Raw genomic sequence first — 19,198 nt, 5'->3', positions numbered from 1 at the left:
ACGGCAGGGCTCCCGACTACTGCGGGACCCGCCACGACGGCACGGACGACCAGGCCAACCCGCTTATGGTGCTCGGGTGGCCTACTCAACCCCAGCAGAGTCGTCTGCCGAGGACGACTGGACCAAGGGGGATGTCCCCACCCCACTGGGCACCCCAGCCCATTCGACAGGAGGACCCCACCGAGCGGAAACTACGGGGCCACCCCTAGACACTCCGGACACCCTGACGGCTACCAAGCAGAAGTTAGCACTGGACATTGTCGGGCCTCTCCCGAAGTCCAGCCGGAGTCATAGGTATATTTTAGTAATCGTGGACTACGCGACCAGGTTTCCTGAGGCCCTGCCCCTCCGCGCTGCGGTAGCTAAGGAGCTCAAGCTTCTGTTCAGTCGGGTATGGATAGCCAGGGAGGTACTAACAGACCAGGGGTCCTGTTTCATGTCCCGGGTAATGAAAGAACTGCTTAGCCTCCTCCAGGTAAAATAGCTCCGCACCTCGGTGTACTACCCCCAGACAGACGGGCTCGTGGAACGTTTCAACAAGACCCTCAAACAAATGCTCAAGAAGGCCATGGTTTCTCCCCCTTCAAGCTGTTGTATGGGAGAAAACCAAGGGGACTCCTCGACCTCGCAAAGGAGGCATGGGAGAGTCGACCATCCCCTCATCGCACCATGGTGGACCACGTGGAGCAGGTGCGGGACCGCATGGCAACGGTCTGGCCCATCGTCCGGGACCACCTCGGACAGGCCCAGCAGGCCCAGGCACGGGTCTACAACCGGGGAGCCCAGCTGCGCATATTTCGGCCTGGGGACCTGGTTCTGGTCCTCACACCAACTGCGGAATGCAAATTCTTGGCCAAGTGGCAGGGACCCTACAAGGTGGTCGACAGGGTAGAGGAGGGGAACTACTGGGTACGGCAGCCCGGGAAACGCAAACCCACCCAACTCTACCACTTCAACCTCCTGAAGCAGTGGCGGACTGGAAACTCCCCAATGGCACCGGCTCCCCTGGGTCTAACCGCCCGACGCAATATACCGGTGGTCCCCTTGGGAGACGACCTCAGCCCAGCCCAGAAGCAGGACCTCAAGGAAGTAATCCTACAACACCAGGATGTCTTCTCGGAAGTACCAGGGAGGACCCCTGTCGCACAACATGACATTAAAACGGCGCCAGGCGTCATGGTGCGAGTCCCACTGGGTCCCAGAAGCCTGTAGGAACACTATCCGGGAGGAGGTCGCCAGAATGCTCCAGCTCCGTGTCATCGAGGAGTCGCGCAGCTCCTGGTCTAGTCCCGTCGTCCTGGTCCCCAAACCCGATGGGACTTTTAGACTTTGTAACGACTTCCGGAGACTGAATGTCGATGAACTGATTGAGCGGCTCTGACCCACCCGCTACCTCACCATCCTGTACCTCACTAAGGGGTACTGGCAGGTTCCTCTCACCAAAACCGCTCGGGAGAAGAATACGTTTGCGACCCCAGGGGGGCTTGATGAATATACTGACCTCCCATTCGGCGTCAATGGCGCAACCGCCACGTTCCAGCAGATGATGGACCAACTCCTTCGGCCTCACCAGGCGTACGCAGCTGCATACATACACAATATCATAATCCACAGCGCCAGCTGGGATGTCCACCTCCGACAGCTGCGGGCCTGGGGGAGCAGAGGAAAGCCGGACTCACGGCCAACCCAGCCAAGTGGACGTGGGAACGTCCGACCCCAGGAGAGCATGGTTTCCGCCATACGGTTTCTTGGTCTGGTAGGGTACTACCAGAGGTTTATCCCCGGCTTCTCCGCTCTTGCCAGCCCCTGATCTGACCCGGAAGTCCCTGCCAGACTGGGTATCCTGGTCAGAGGTAGCAGAGAGGGCATTCGGTAACCTTAGACGAGCCCTCTGCTCGGAACCCATCCTGATAACACCTGATTTCTCTCTGCCCCTAATAGTCCACACCGGCGCGTCCGAGGTGGGACTGGGAGCAGAACTCCTGCAGGTCCGGGCGGGACAGGAACATTCAGTAATCTACATTAGTAGAAAACTCCTCTCCAACGAGAATAACTACTCCACCGTGGAGAAGGAGGCCATGGCCATCAAATGGGCCCTAGACAAGCTGAGATACTACCTCCTGGGCCGGGAGTTCACGCTTGTCACCGACCATGCGCCACTCAAGTAGATGGCCTGTGCGAAGGACTCGAATGCACGGATGACGAGGTGGTTCATGGCCCTCCAGGATTTCAGGTTCCAGGTGGACCACAGGCCGGGCAGGGAACACGCCAACGCCGACGCTCTGTCCCGCCGAGATGCTTGTCTCTGGTCGTTCGGAGACAACCCGAGGCTTCAACCAGCGGTGGAAGAGTGTGGCAACCCGGTCCAAACACCTCGGGCCAGGCAGCCCAGAGGAGAGGTGGTGGATGGCGTATACTGCCGATATCCACCAGCCGGCAGCAGAGAGCGTCCATTGCATAACACCAATCAGTGCAATGGAGAACACCTGCGGCGGTGAAAGAGGAAGACCAGGTACCATTAAAAGGCTGTATCTGTATCTATGTTTCTCTTAGACAGAGAAGCTGGAAGCACGTGTCGACCAGGGAACCTCCAGGACCCGATTTGGATGGGACGACAATTGGATTTAGCGGACCCTCTCCCAGCATTCACGGGGGAGCATGCACGCCCGGACGACGTTGGCAGGGGCTGAACACACCAGCCGGTACGGATCGCCAGACGCGACCGATCCCCCACTTCCAGGGACGTGACCGGCCAGGCCGGAAAGACAATGGCCCTGACTCTTCCTTTGCTCACGGAGCCACTAGTATTATTTTCGTTTTCCCCGCGTTGGGCGCAGACCCACGCGTTGCCTCTTTTTTTAAATCCTCTTTTGGCTTTAAACGGACCGTGACCTGTGGTGATTACCGAGTGATAGAGTCATTCTTGGGGCCGGGTAGCGACAATGCGCACATTCATTGAACAATTGTGTCGAAAGGAGGTGGTGGTTTGTAATTTAAATCTTATGAAACACCTTTTATTATAATTTATGAAAGTACATAATGTATATGATAGATGAGCAGTTCATAAAAAAACATTCTACGTCAATACAACACACAAAAAGAATACAACTTACCACCACACGATCGGTACACAGAGTGTTTCTAGTTTGTGTGGTGTGGGCCTGGTTCCCTCGAGTAAAACAGACCACATCTGAGAGGAGAACAGCTGAAGCCGGGCTGTCCGCGGGCTGATTCATTGGGCCTGCGTAGGGTTTGTGTTCCCGGTGTTTCAGAATGTGCTGTTGTTCCACTTGAATGGCTGTGTTGTGTTATCACTGATGGCTCAGAGTCATGCAGGCCGCAGTGGGATTCAGAGGGCAGGAGGAGGAGGAGGGAGAAGGAGGGGGTTCTGGAAGAGTGGACTGGCCGGTCGGGAGAGAGAGAGAGAGAGAGAGAGAGAGAGATAGAGAGAGAGAGAGAGTGCTGAGTGCTGCATGAAAAAAAAGAAAAAGAATAAATCTCGCTCCAGGGATAAAGACAAAAGTGAGTCCAGTCAACGAATGCATAGTCATGTAAGGAGGAGGACCCAAGGTGTGTGAGGAGGGGGTGCTAAGGCCTGTGAGGAGGAGGAGCTTAGGCGTGTTAGGAGGAGGAGCCTAGGTGTGTGAGGAGGAGGAGCCTAGGTGTGTTAGGAGGGGGTGCTAAGGCCTGTGAGGAGGAGGAGCTTAGGCGTGTTAGGAGGAGGAGCCTAGGTGTGTGAGGAGGAGGAGCCTAGATGTGTTAGGAGGAGTAGCCTAGGCGTGTGGGAAGAGGTGCCTAGGTGTATGAGGAGGAGGAGCCTAGGCATGTGAGCAGGAGGTGCCTAGACGTGCAAGGAAGAGGAGTCTTGGTGTGTCAGAAGGAGGAGCCTAGGCATGTGCGGAGGAGGAGCCTAGTCGTGTGAGGAGGAGGAGCCTAGGTGTATGAGGAGGAGGAGCCTAGGCATGCGAGGAGGAGGAGCCTAGGCGTGTGGGAAGAGGTGCCTAGGTGTATGAGGAGGAGGAGCCTAGGCATGTGCGGAGGAGGAGCCTAGTCGGGTGCGAAGGAGGAGCCAAGGGTTGTGAGGAGGAGGAGCCTAGATGTGTTTGGAGGATGAGCCTAGGCATGTGCAGAGGAGGAGCCTAGTCGCGTGAGGAGGAGGAGCCTAGGTGTGTGAGGAGGAGGAGCCTAGGCATGCGAGGAGGAGGAGCCTAGGCGTGTGGGAAGAGGTGCCTAGGTGTATGAGGAGGAGGAGCCTAGGCATGTGAGGAGGAGGAGCCTAGGCATGGGAGGAGGAGGAGCTTAGGAGTGGGAGGAGGAGGAGCCTAGATATGTACAGAGGACGAGCCTAGGCGTGTGAGGAAGAGGAGCCTAGGTGTGTGAGGAGGAGGAGCCTTGAAGAAAAGGTAGAGGGGATAGAGGGTTCGGATAGTTTGGGGTAGGGTTGTAGGCTTGTCAGTGTAGAAGAGGGTAAGGGTTAAGGTTAGCAGTGGGTCAGGGTAAGCAGTGTAGAAGAGGGTCAGGGTTAGCAGTGGGTAAGGGTTAGCAGTGGGTTAGGGTAAGCTGTATGGAAGAGGATAAGGGTTAGCAGTGGGTTAGGGTAAGCAGTCTGGAAGAGGATAAGGGTTAGCAGTGGGTTAGGGTAAGCAGTCTGGAAGAGGATAAGGGTTAGCAGTGGGTTAGGGTAAGCAGTCTGGAAGAGGATAAGGGTTAGCAGTGGGTTAGGGTAAGCAGTCTGGAAGAGGATAAGGGTTAGCAGTGGGTTAGGGTAAAGGGACATGAGCACCCTCCCATTGACTCCCATTAATTTCCCCGAAAGTGTTGGCGGCCGGTGAATAACATGGGGTTCAATGGGAGAGAGGAGGAAAGTCCTTCTCTGAGTGGGTGTGACTAGCTAAGGGATCTGGATCCCGCCTACGTCTATTCACGAATAGGCTGGGGCCCTGGCTGCGCTATGAACCAATAAGCAGGAGCCCTGGCTGTGGAACAGCCCGGAGGGAGGAGCTATCCCCTCAAGGCTAGGCTACGAGAACCTTCTTTAAAGGTCTTTTTTAAGGTCCATGACGAGAACCAACGAACCCGCTCAGTCATATGCCTTGTTTCCACCGAGCGGTGCTCTACTGTTCGTTGTGGTACAGTGCGGCTCTGTTCGCTTATATTGGCGTTTCCGTAGCCTGTGGCCGGGCTGCCCGCGGCCGAGTCCCTAAAGTCCCTAAATCTTAATTGGCTTAACACCATGACCAACATTCTGAAACATCCATTAACATCCACATTGGCCTCAAACAATGTTAGGCTTACAGCCCATGTAAATATGAAATAATGTTCTTGTGCTTTTAATTGCTTGTTATTCTGACCGTTCTGTTTGATATTGTGGAAAGGATGTTAGTGAATGATTCAGAGCATGATGCATTTTAATTGGCATCACTTTCGGTCTTGTGTCTTCATTTTTCTTAAAACAATTGTAGCTGAATCTAAACAACCAAATAACAACCATTAGCTTCAGTAATTGAGGGCAAAAATAGGCCCAATGATAGGCCCAGAGTTTTGTTATTTAGTTTTACAAATCAAGAGTAGGCCTGATTTGACTAATTGGCTTTTCATCCTTTCCTTCTGCCCTTTTAGTCCAAGACATGCTGCCCACCAGCTTTCAAAGTATAATGCTGCCACTGGTGGATTTGTATCAATTCACAGAATTATCCCTCCCTGCTATTTTGTAGTTCACTAAAGCACCCTGAAACAACTTGAGTCTCACATAATTATGCCACCATAAGCCACTAACAGTGCACGCAGGCCAATGGCAACCAAGCGCGCAGTCCTTCCTCCCTCACTTTAAAATCTATCAGCCCCCACTGGGGTAAGCAGTGGGCATGGGCATGCACGGTTTTACGGGGTGGCAAGGGCTAGCAGCTTTCACCCTGGTGGACAGTCTTGCCACCCCTGTTGCCACCCCATTTATAAATCAGATCATATTTTATTTTATGTCCATGCTGATTGATTATTATTTTGTACAACTAAATGTGTCCATATTCCCTCAAAACATTTGAGGGGTCATTTTTTCAAAATTGTCTCCGGGGCAGCATACCCCCAAACACTGTACAATTTAGGCACAGACTAGACGGACTGTAGATTTTGATAACACAGAGAAAGGGTCCACAATTCACAAATGAAGTCCCACACCATCCAAAAAGCCAGCTATATCTCTGACTTGCCTCCCACCCCGTGTAAGGTAATTTAGAGAAGAAAACACATTTGATGAAATCCAGAATTATAAATTTTGAATAATATCCATAGCCTCCTGGAACTTCAGGCCAACCCTTTGCCACCCCAGGAAAAAATCTCTAGATCCACCACTGGAGGGTTAGCAGTGGTTTAGGGTTAGCAGTGGGTAAGGGTTAGCAGTGGATTAGGGTAAGCAGTGTAGGAGAGGGTAAGGGTTAGGGTTAGCATCGATTTGAGAGGGGGGGCAATTTGTTGGCTGCAAGGTACTGGCGAGAGGGAATGAAAGGGGACTAGAGTTGGACGAGTGGAGTTCGCTCATCTCTCCCCGATCACAGTCGTGTTCACCTGCGGTTTTCAGAAGATAACCTATTCGCCCTCGCAAGCCAATTTCTACACACCTACACACACTCACACAAACACACACATGGGCACGCACTCTTATGGACAAACACACACATACATAGGAAGATGTGTATTCCTCTTATTAATTAAGGGTTCAAAGAGAAGACAAATATTTGAATCACCAGTCAAAGACAAAAACGGTACCCACTGCATCCTTTCTGACTCACACACACACACACACACACACACACACACACACCGCACACACACACACACACACACACACACACACACACACACACACACACACACACACACACACACACACACACACACACACACACACACACACACACACACACACACGTGCAGATACAGCGTATTACAGACAAGGTAAGGATTAGGGTTAATTTTCCCACACGCTACTATCTACACTGAATTACTTAATTATTCACGTCCTGATCACGGTCCATTTAACACCTTGTGTGCTCTGCTGAATCGACATGCTATAGATGCTACGCTCGGACGGGCAGACATGCTGAGTATAGGGAGACACGCATCATATGGGGTACCTCGCTCTGGAAGAGATGAACAAGAACGAAGAAGAAAACAGCAGGGGATCGCTGGTGAAAGGAGCCGATAAGCACATGACGCTTTGGAGGAGGAACCTGGATGTAAGAGTGGTGACGTGATGGAAAGAAGTGCTGATGGGAGGAAACCAATTCGTGGCAATGTTTCAAGAGAGCATGCTTATGTAATTTGACTAATTTAACAATATTTGCATTTCAAATTTATAAAAATTGTGACATTTATGTTCAGTTTTTAATCAAATGCAACACTAGCATTAGTTTGACTTTGATAGTTATCCTATTCATCAATGCCTGTCCACCTGGATCTAGGTCAGAGGCTCTCTGCTCTGCAGTACAAGGTTAGTGACTGAGCGGTGCTCCTTATGACAATTGCATGAGACCTAATCCTGTGATATCTAAATAATCTGATAATCTGTTCTACGGCGCAGGTAGCGTTTATAATAATAATACTAATGACAATGAATAATAGTATTAATAACAAAAATAATAAGAATACTACGAACAATAATTATGTGAATTGCATGTTTTTAATTTATCTTCATAAGTCAAGCAGCATATAGAGCCCCAAAGTAATGATGAGATAGGTAGTGAGAAACAAATAGGAAGTTAGCATTGTATTGTATGAATGTGTTCAGCATCAACAAAGCCCTTTTCATTTCATGTCAACCCCTTCGGCTTCTACCCCTGAAATATGTGCTGCATGTTTCCGTGCACCATGTGTGAACAGGCTTCATATAAGTCACAACGCATTTGTTTATTTTCTAAACAGGTTTATGATCATCAATCATACATATTTGTGTGTGTGTGTGTATGTGTGTGTATGTGCGTGTGTGCGTGCATATGTCTGTGTGTATGTGTGTGTGTGTGTGTGTGTGTGTGTGTGCGTGTGTTTTTGTGTGTGTGTATGCGTGTGTGTGTGTGTGTGTGTGTGTGTGTATGTGTCTGATGAACTGAGGAGGCACTAACCCCTGCTGGTTCCCACATCATACGTTTGTGGTGCAATATGATGATGGTAACAAACATCCCCACTCAGCACTTCAAAACAAATTAGTTATATCTAATCTACAGGTCATCTCGTTCCCAAAGCATTAATCCTGTATAAAGCTGTTCTTCCAGGTGGTGCCATCGTGTTGTTGGAGTAATTCAAGCACAATGGCAAGAGTAAGCATTAATAATACAAGTAAGTGGGTTATATCACCTCTCCTCCACAGAATAATGTAAACACGCACACACACAAACACACGCATGCAAATAAAGTATGCAGATGACGTAGTATATTCAGCTGACACTGTGTATGTAAACAAAAAGAATAGTGGTGGAGTTGATCTTCCATGGTAGAAGGTTGGGTTTTTCTGTGTTTTTAAGTCAAGCTTCAATAGCAGTCTAATAATTGTGTAATTGTGTGTGTGTGTGTGTGTGTGTGTGTGTGTGTGTGTGTGTGTGTGTGTGTGTGTGTGTGTGTGTGTGTGTGTGTGTGTGTGTGTGTGTGTGTGTGTGTGTGTGTGTGTGTGTGTGTGTGTGTGTGTGTGTGTGTGTGTGTGTGTTGGGTGGGTGATTGTTGCCAACCCTGTCTATTTTGAGTCCATTCACCAAAACACTTTAACTAGATCAGCAGAGGGAATCATGGCCATTCACCTTTGACTTTCAGAGATGCAATGAAGAAGAGAGTGAAAGAGGAATTCAGCAGTTTGTACAGCGGCGGGTGATTAAAGACCACACATTGAGCCCAGCTGATGAACTGTCTGGGACCAGATGGTTATCAGATGAGCCTCTCCATCACACAGCTTCTGTTGTGACTTGTTCTTCTTTGTAGCCCGATAGACCAGTTAGAAGTCAATATGCTCCAATGCTTACAAATAATAGGATATATCCATATTTTAACGGAGGCCATAAAAATGAATGAGTGTGTCTGATTTCAGATGTTATCATTGTCTTACATCACAGAGACCAACAACAATGCAAAATAAGCTAATCAAATCGGCCATTGTCCATCCCTTAATGTAGGCATTCAGCTCCCTTATCTATCCCAAACACCTCGCCAAAATGGCGATAAGGCAGAGCACAATACATTTCCACTCACTAAGAATCAGTGCAGGGCTTAAATGATGTTGACTTGAATGTCGTACCAGACTGAGATGATTTAGTGCTTGTGGACAGATGCCTATCCGGGCAGACGCTTTATCAAAGCCACTCATCTGGATAGGGTTCCCTCTAGGCTGAAAGGGCCTAGCCTGGTGACAACTATTGGATTAGGTGCTCTGACAGTGAGCTGAGGGACTTGTCTTGAGTACTTTTTAGCAAAGGGCTAGCCAGCAACGATGTGCTGCATACATTTAGGAACAGAGAATCCAATGCGATCGGCAATGGATTAAGCATTGCACCTGATACATTACATTAAAGTCGGATAAGGAAGGGTAGTTAATCAGTTACCTTCTTAGGTACAAGGAGCAATTCCTAAATTCAAAAGAGCATAAGGAAAAATTGTGCGTCTGTTTTTGTGTGTGTGAGTGAGTGAGTGAGTGAGTGAGTGAGTGAGTGAGTGAGTGAGTGAGTGAGTGAGTGAGTGAGTGAGTGAGTGAGTGAGTGAGTGAGTGAGTGTGCGTGTATGTGCGCGTGTTTGTGCTTGTGTGTGTGTGTGTGTTTGTGTGTGTGTGTGTATGTGCGTGTATATGTCTATCGTAAGTTTAAAGCTAAAGTAGTTCAAAGCTTCAGTAATTACTCACAATAATAGGTTGCATAATCCTACTCCTTACAAAAGTGCCCTTATTATATCATTCAGCTACAGCCCTCAGGCAAGATACTGCATCAGAACATCGGACATTATTAGCATAATAATAACAGAGAGCCTGAAATAGAAAATGTGACCACAATGTTCGCTGCCTGAACAGCAGTGTTCAATATGATCTGTTGGGGGTTTTATAGTTGATCCTGTATATGTTGATCAGGTTCATTAATATGTAATAATAACAGTTTCAAATATGCCGCTAATTTAACAAGGGTGGTATTTGTATTGCCATTGATGATGATGAAGAAGAAGCAAAAATGATGATGATAATCATTACTATTATGATCAGAAGATTATCCTCTTTCGTACAACCTCCACGTGGTTTTATCAGTAATTTATTCAAGCTTTACTTTCCTCACTTAATTTAGCAACCAAATGAAACAATGAATTGAATTGAATTGGAGTGGCTGAGAAACACTATTATGGTGTTTCTCAGGGTTTGTTCGCAGGAACCTACCTCGGGGGTCCGTGCCCCCTGAGGAAGGTTCCTGTCTGCAAACTAAAGGGGGAGATTCTCCCGGGCTGACAGTCACATCACTGTAATAAGGAAGGTGAGTGGGCCAAACAGCCTCTCTTGCTTGTGACTCATGTGTTACATCAACCAATCATAATCTCTCGTTCTCCTTTTGGGATCATAGAAACAGCTTCTGACTCTGCTACATGCTGAATGAGATTAGACTCACAAATAATTAGACTTAAACAATTGGAGCCCACAAATCTTAGGCACAGCTTCTTAAAAAAGGTTGGAAATTGAATCATCCTGTTTTGAGATATATTGTTCTCGAATGGTTGATAGCATTTAATGATTACTTCATGTAACATTGTCCATAGGAATTCGATTCATGAAACTTTGTTCATTTTTACATCATTAGTTATGAAAAAGAACGTCAAATAATAAAACAGAATCTTTGTTACAATGGAACAACAGTGCAATAGAGAACTGAGTTTAATGAGGCAACAAGTCTGTAAAAAAGCTGCTGAAAAAATTCAGCAGCTTGTCTGATGAAATAGGTAACAAAGTTCAGTTCAGTTCAATATAATAATCTGTGGGTGACTGTAGAATATCCCAATGGTCGTGATTCAATCCAAGAGTGAAATAAAAACATAACAATAAGAACACATGAATGGATCTTTCTTACCTGAGTCGCCATCAAAGATAACTCCATCATTCCCAGTTTAAAGGTTGACAGACTGGCGCCAGACACTCGAGACCAGTTTGGTGGAGTGGAGAAGTTCAGCAGCCAGTGAGAGCCAATGACGTTGCAGGATAGAGAGCAGAGCCACTCTGAGCCAACTCTCACCCTAACCCTGTATAACGCCCGGAAGACTGAAGTAGGTCATATGTGACACTATGACACAATGTCTTTGAGGGAGAAGATGCCTATAGAATCCGCCCGAAGGATTCTTCCTTTCTCCATCCCTCCTCCCCCTCTTCTTTCCTCCATTTTTGCTTTCTTTTGGTGTGCGAGTTGGGGTTGGCATCTCCCCTTCTGTGCTTTAAGTGTGCCATGCAACCCTCACAAATTATTGATGCAGCTTTGGATAGGGCAATTAAACTCTTTTGACATGTATACTGCTGCATCTTCCACTTGTTCTGGGATGTGCCTGCAGCAGAGAACGCCTACTCAAGATTCCCACCTGAATTAATCATTTCCATACGACTTCGACGTTGACCAAAATGAACTGTCCCATTTTTTCCTGTCTCTTTCTTTGTTTGATTTCGGATTTTAACCAACTTTACGATGAGACATATACGATTATTATAGTATATAATAATCATACAAAAACGTTTAGAGATGATATGGTGGCACTTTATGTGGCTTGACCTGACACAAATTCAACCTACATAGTGTCCATATGGTGTATGTGTGTGAGGGCCATATGTGTGTTTACTTAGTCCCAAGATGCAGGTTGTAGACCACTGTTGGGGTTTCTGAATCATTACTGTTGCATGAAAGACCCCAATATAACAACCCCTTCATCCAGCCAGGAAACCAGCTGGTGAGGTTGAAATAATTTGCATTGAAGGGAGAGAGAGAGAGAGTCAGCAGCATAGGGGAGAGAGAGAGAGAGAGAGAGAGAGAGAGAGAGAGAGAGAGAGAGAGAGAGAGAGAGAGAGAGAGAGAGAGAGAGAGAGAGAGAGAGAGAGAGAGAGAGAGAGAGAGAGAGAGAGAGATCGATTAAGTAATTGGATCAGTGTAACTCTGTGTAGATAAAAAAGGACACTACACTAGTGCACATGGAGGGGGTTCAATGTGCTGTGGTGTAGGTGTTGTTGAATGCAAAAAGAGCAGTAGAAGCAGTAGAAAGAGAGAGAAGACAGAGCTGTGTGAACATATTGAACCTCTCCAGACTTTTCTCAGGTGGGCCGCATTAACCTGATAACCCTTTCACAACAACACAGGCACACAGGTGGCAGCAGGAAAGAGTGATTGGATGATTTTGGCCCCGAATAAGAACCTCCCTTGTATTTTGGATAGATAATACTTTTTGGTCATACATTATATTAAATACCTGAAATGATATCTGATCAATATGTCCTATGTTGCCTTTGGGGGGCCCTGGTCCCGAGGCTGCTGCTTATCTTGCCTAATAATGAAGCCCCTGTAAAGCCGACATGATGTATTTTTAACGATGGGTTTAACAGCTGTCCTCCGGGCACTCTTGTAAAACCACAGACTGGATATCGAGGCTAGGTTTCATTCTAATTTGTTAGTTAGTTAGTATCTCAGCCTCGATCCAACTACTGAACATGTCCATGACTCATTAAATCAAATTGTTTTCACTCAGGATTAAGATATATAAGATAAATATTTGAATAATTAACACAAATTCGTTAAATTCTCCAAGTCTAGTCAAGTTTAGGGAATTCAGTGGGTTGCAATCTGCTACCTCACCGCTGGATGCGTCCAAATCCCGGACACTGTTCAACTGGCCAGGACTCAAAAATAAATCCTATCTAGGATTCCTGTGTGAACCCCCAAAAGCAAGTAGCTACAGTTATCAACTAGAATTAAAATATTGATATTAAATCGGATAACTAATAACATTCTTAACCGTTTGGGGAAATGGTTATTCCCATAGATATAAATAAAACACTAGATACGTCACAGCAATGTTAAGCTCCGGTCGGCTGACGGTACACCGCAGCGGCCATCTTGAATGGTTCAACCCGCTGCCTAGTGCATTACACCATATGGAAAATTCATACAAACATGTAGCAAATTTGAGCCGTGATGGCTCAGTGGATGACACTAAAAACATCAAAGTTGATATTCCATGTTTGATTCTAAGTGGTAGGAAGATTTTTTTCCTCTATGTTACACAAAAAACACACTTTTTAACACATGGCATTTAACTTGCAACTGATTATATCTATCAGAAATGTTTCTGCTGGACTCAGATGAACGTGTTATTTCTCAAAAAGTATATATCTTCTTATCCATTCTGCTTTTTGGCATATAACTCTCAAACCACTCTAACACTGCATCACACTGGACTAGAACCAGCAACCCTCCAGACAGGCTTCTTTATGGACATGGCATCCAGCATCAATGTCACATGGACATGCTTGTCAGGGTCTTCTTCAAATGTACGCCCCAACATGTTTAGCATCGTTGTATTCAGGCCCGGCCTCTCATCCAATGATGACAACCACCTTTAAAAAAATTTCCCCAAGCAATTCATTATGATTGTACATTTTGACTACTTGGCAATTAATTTTAACTTCTCTAGCCCGGACCATATAAAATGTTGTTTAGAACTAATAGAGGTTGGTTTTATTTCATTCTCGAAGAAAACATACGATACCTTTTGCTTATGAGCGTGGATGAGGGAGAGGCAGTTGCAGCGTGCTTCTGAGGTAGCGGTATGCCTTGGGTCCATGCAGGTGTAATGTGATGTCAAACTCCCTCTGTTCTTTGCTGTATTCACTGGCCTTTTTCTTGTAAAAGGTGCAGGGGTCCACCGGTTATCAAATAAATTACCAATATATTTTGTGATGGGTGTGGATATTCATAGCCTAGAGTAGATGACATTTTGCCTAAAGTGTAGAGCAGTTTAAAATGAACAAATACAATTTCCTAACAAATTGGCCACATGAGCACAAATTCAACTTTGAATACATTACACATTAATATAAAAGGGACATGTTTCCGGGACATACTGTAGACATGTATGATGTATCTAAGGAATCAGACCTATACGTCATTTTACCTGCATACAATCCAACCCTCTGACTTAGTTCTTTAGTCATCAAGTTTTTGCACATCCTGCAAGGAACTCTTTGCCCTCAGTTCACGCTACCTTGTATTCCTCTTTTCCCTCTGCAGTCTGATTACATTGTCCCTTGCCTTAATGTACCCCTCCTTTAGAGCAAAAGGGCAACTGGACAGAGCATAGGTGTGGTCCTAGTAAAAGGGAGGAAAAACACCTGCTGTCTTATCTAACACCAAGGGTTATTTCTGTTGGCTCGAAAACTCCCCATTGTATGTGAAAGTATTTATTACTACTCTATGAAATAACCCCAACACATGTTAAAATAATACTTTTGGAGTTGAATTCAACTGGAAAATGTTTAACCCTGACATTTTAACAATCTTGTCATAGGCAGACATCACAGCAAAATAATACAATTAAAAAAACCTTACATTTGAACAGATTTATTTGTAAGTAGAGCTTTATCAAGTTTAGATTATTTCATGAACAATTAATAATGTCACTGAACAACAAAAAGATGAATGTTGAGGAAAGTATTACTCATCTGACTGTCTGATCCCATCTATTCAAGTAAAATATCACCCCCCCACCCCGTGTGATGGAGGAATTCACAGTGCATGTAGGGGGCGTAAATAATTTTTCAACCCTACTCACAACAAGCTGAGGCTGAGGCAGAGCTGCAGGTTCAACAGGGGCATCTTGAGGGATGTCCATTGGAAGGCTCTCCTTGGCTCGCCTTGAATTCGAGGTGGTCGGGTCAGTGCTGGCTGTTGACTTTAGTGAAATAACATAATAAATCAATAAGTTTCACTGACATACAAGAAAGCCTAAATAGTATACCTACTTTTAGAAGATGAGCGGGGAAGGCAAAGATGGATGGGACAACATCAAGTCTGATCCTGACAGTTTGACCAGTCCGGTCAAAATGCTCTGGCTTGAAATGTGTACTGCAGAGCATTGTATCGTCACTGCCAGCAAAACCCTCTCTTTTAAGAGCGACTTCCCATTTTCTTCGCTGGTCACCAGCTTTGGGAAAACTTAAGGAATAAGAAAAAAGGCAAGAGAAGTTATAATTTAGGTGATGGCATTTACCAAAACCAATTTACATTTAAACTCAAGATAGGGTTAAGGGGGAGCAAATCATTTCACATTGTAATGACCTCCTTGGCAAAAATAGTTTCAGAAAGGGGGTCAGCCTTTTGTTTCCACATTTCTAGAACATTTTCTAAATTTGGTCTTGTGTTAGGGTAATGGATCAATTTTGAGGGAGGAGCAACGTAAGCATTAATTGAGTTTGATAACAATATTTAGGCTATTGTTTTCTATTTAACTGCTCCCCCATCAGTATCACTTTGTTTCCCTCTTGTTTCCGAAATAGCCGTTTGACACAAACGGCTACTTTTGTCTCCATGGCAGCGGGAGTTATTCTGAAGTCAGATGATCACTTTGAAGTCAAACAGTAAAATAAATAAATAAAGATCTCTCGGCCTATCTCTGTCTATAAGTCTGACTGTTAAACGTGTAGGCCTATATGAAAACATTGCAGTCGTGTAACCATTAGACGTGTTTGTAAACGTTCACACCCCTAAACCATACATAGTTAATTGGAATAAAGGTTACCAAACTTAAGTTACAGGGGAAATTGAATTGTGTAAATAGTAAAGTAGTAGCAGACGTTTAACCAGCGATACAGTGTTACTTGCGCAAACGATTCACTTTCACCGTAGCTCTCCACAATGTAAGCTAGCTAATGATGACTAAAAAATGTACTTAAAAAATGTATCTCACCTGTGGAAAGTGATTCCCTCTGATCTGGTGTGTACTGAACGACGGTGTACACACCCGAGAGCAGCACAATGAACTGGAATTGTTGTTGTTTTTTAGAAATGAGAGCTGTGAACACATCTATGGCTGTCTGACAGTCTGCGAATACCTACTTAGGACCCACACAAGATGTGCCTCCGTGTGCCGCGGCTGAGAGGGGCGTAGCATATCTAGTGTTCTATGGTTATTCCCAGAGTGGTAGATATAACAGAGTGGCGAGACTTCCATTGGACTCCGTTGTAGCGCCTACTTTCGGGGTATGGAGCCTCGAATAGTTCCAAACAACCATTTTACGGCGTAAGAGATCATCCATTTCCATTGCTGGCCGTCGAGTAACTTCTGAGGTAAATTGATTAAATAGCTTCCTCTTTTGAATTGTCAACTGTCTATATTGTATCAGAGGCCCTTTATGATGCATATACTGATATTTATTTGTAAATGCACAGCGTAATTATATATATATTTATCTTGGTAGACGACCGTTTGCCTGCTAGTTTGTTAGCTCAACTTCGCCATCTGTGAAGGTATCTCCAGGGGTAAATTGATTAAATAGCTACCTCTTTTGAATTGTCAACTGTCTATTGTATTAATAATAATAATAATAATAATAATAATAAATACAATTTATATAGCGCTTAATATGGTACTCTAAGACGCTTTACATATTGCCCTATCAAAACTATGTAAAACAGACTAGGAATAAAAGAAAAACAGAGGTTAAACATGAAGAATAAGGTGGGAGTTAGGTGGGGAAGGCTAGTGTGAAAAGGTATGTTTTGAGGGCAGATTTGAAAGAAGAGAGGGTTGGAGAGACTTTGATGTGGGAGGGGAGTGAATTCCAAAGGGTGGGGGCAGCAACTGAGAAGGCCCGATCACCCCAAGTCCGTCGCTCAGTCCGTGGAACTTGTAGCAGGTTGGCAGAATTGGACCTGAGGAATCGGGAGGGGGCGTGGTGATGGAGGAGGTCGGCAAGGTAGGGGGGGGCTAGGCTGTTGAGGGCCTTGTAGGTGATGAGTAAGATTTTGTAGTTGATTCTGTGATTAATTGGAAGCCAATGGAGTTCACGGAGGACAGGTGTGATGTGTTCTCTGGAGCGGGTACCAGTGAGGAGGCGCGCAGCTGAGTTCCTTAGTTCCTCAGTTATTAGAGGTCCTTTTATGATGCATATACTGACATTTATTTGTATATGCACAGCGTAATTATATATATTTTTATCTTGGTAGGCGACCGATTGCCTGCTGATTGATTCCATTTGTGAGCTCGACTTCGACATGTGAAGGTATCTACACCAACAATTACGAAGTTTATTTAGTTTATTTATGTTGGATTACTAGGATCATTTAGGTTGATTTAAGGACGGGTTTTATGATGCGATAGCTAGTAGAAATAACAGTGTGTTTGTTTAATTATATCCTGGAAAGGGTGATGTTCAGCACATGAAGCCCTACAGATGCCGCCGATTCAACAATGCTGATTATGATGGGCGGTGAATTTAACCTGTATGGCTTTTTCGTTTTAACTTCTTGTTGACTGAATTGTTTCTCTTTCTTGGTGCCAAATTTATTCTTTTTTGTTTTACAAGAGCCCTCTCTGCTCTCATTAATTTTTCCTTTTCTAGTTGCCTTATTAGGTCCTCCACAGTCGCCCCATCAGTCCCTGGCAGTCTGGTCCCTGGAGCAGCTGGCCCTGGATCACCTGCCCCTGAATCACCTGCCCCTGGCAAAGTGGCCTCTTGATTGCTCTCTGTGTCTCCTGTCATGTCCTTTTCATCGCTCTTGAAATCCACCTCAATTTCTCCCTCAATCTCTGTAATAATTACAAGGTAATGTTGCTATTATATGTATTTTCCCTTTGCATTTGCAACTACTGTCATCTCCAATGTAAGCCAATGTAAGAAAATTTATTAAAGCGAATCATTTCTGTAATGTGAATTAAATCATCTGCCACAATCAGAAACCAATAAAATGTATAAATGGATCTACCGGCAATTGTTAATTGGGTAGAAATGTGTCGATTATCTACATTGTGTGCAAATCCTCAGAGAATCCCTGACCTCTGGTTGTTTTTTAAACTGAATGTACAAATATGAATTATGTAATCTCATTAGGAGTGTAGTCTATCCTTGAATTACATGAAATGGGGAATATTGTTAGCTGCATGGATCATACCGAAGTTTAATTTGGTGAAATATGTGTGGTCCGTTGCACTTGGTTCTGGAGGCACCCTCACAGAAGGGGGTTTCCTCCTCTTCGGCTTAGGGCGATGAATGAAAACTGTTGGGACTGCATCAGGCCTCAGCTTCAACATCCCTTCTCTTTTTGTGGCAGTGAATTGGTCATCTTCAAAGTGTACCTTATAGGTAGGCTTGTAAGATCAGTTTCCATTGCACTTCAAATAACATTGAAAAGTCATAATTCTCAACACTTAGAATTATTATGCCCTTTGAAATGCTATCAAGTGATGTGAACATTACTTACATCGTTTTTGACGGTTGCTGACCCCTGTCACTTATACGTTTTGACGGCTGACCATTGCCATCCATTTCTTCCTGCGCTCTTGGTCCTTGGGGAAGCCATACATGTGGTAACCCTTCTCGGACCGATTGGAGCATCCAAACGCTGCACAGCCAACCATGGTATGACCATTGATCTAAACCAATTTTGAATTTGCTCAGGGCTATTATAAGTATTGTAATGGCATAAAGTATAGTATATTTGCAACGTTATATGTTAATGGTTTGCCCTAAGTATATTATATAGTGTTCCCTGCTGTGTCCATTGTTGAATCTGTTCACACAATCACACTCACTTGTTCTTGTCACACTAATTGTTTAATAAAAAAAAAAACGATTTCATTCATCCAAGCGTAATGAGTTATTCTTTAATATATTTGATACTTTTTGTGGCTCATATCTTAAAATGATCATGGTAAAACATCTTGATTACTTTGATTTCAATACAGATGTAGGGTAAAAGTTAAGGTTAAGCCAGTATGCTAACACAAACGTGAAGCTTTCCCTCAAACTTAAAAACGTATCTAAGACATACTTAGAGATAGCTTTCAGTTGTCCCCCAACCACTCTGAATGTAAAACTGACATTTACAAATATGCAATAATGCCACAACAGTCAGACAAATACTTGTATGTGTTTTTTTCATTCATATTTACCATTCAATATTGAAATCTCTGCTGTCATCCCATAGAATAACATTGACTGCGCGGC

At 44.9% G+C, this 19,198-nt stretch overlaps 1 protein-coding gene and 1 long non-coding RNA gene across 2 annotated transcripts in view; one reads left to right on the top strand and one right to left on the bottom strand.

The window, feature by feature from the left end:
• LOC132474528 (uncharacterized protein C14orf132) overlaps positions 1-11,448 on the bottom strand; it is a 21,818-nt gene extending 10,370 nt beyond the window's left edge. Inside the window, exon 1 of the mRNA XM_060075285.1 lies at positions 11,073-11,448. Coding sequence (XP_059931268.1) covers positions 11,073-11,102 — 30 coding nt within the window. The 5' untranslated portion in view covers positions 11,103-11,448. The remainder of the gene's footprint in view (positions 1-11,072) is intronic.
• A 5,864-nt stretch (positions 11,449-17,312) lies between these two features.
• On the top strand, positions 17,313-18,833 carry LOC132474687 (uncharacterized). The gene is made up of 2 exons (XR_009529704.1): positions 17,313-17,474; positions 17,594-18,833. It is a non-coding gene; the product is annotated as an uncharacterized LOC132474687 (long non-coding RNA).
• Positions 18,834-19,198: the final 365 nt, after the last annotated feature.

This window comes from Gadus macrocephalus, chromosome 16 (assembly GCF_031168955.1).
Source record: "Gadus macrocephalus chromosome 16, ASM3116895v1".
NCBI classification, from domain to species: domain Eukaryota; kingdom Metazoa; phylum Chordata; class Actinopteri; order Gadiformes; family Gadidae; genus Gadus; species Gadus macrocephalus.
Note: the sequence above shows the minus strand (reverse complement) of the source record. Positions and strands in the feature narration are given on the sequence as shown.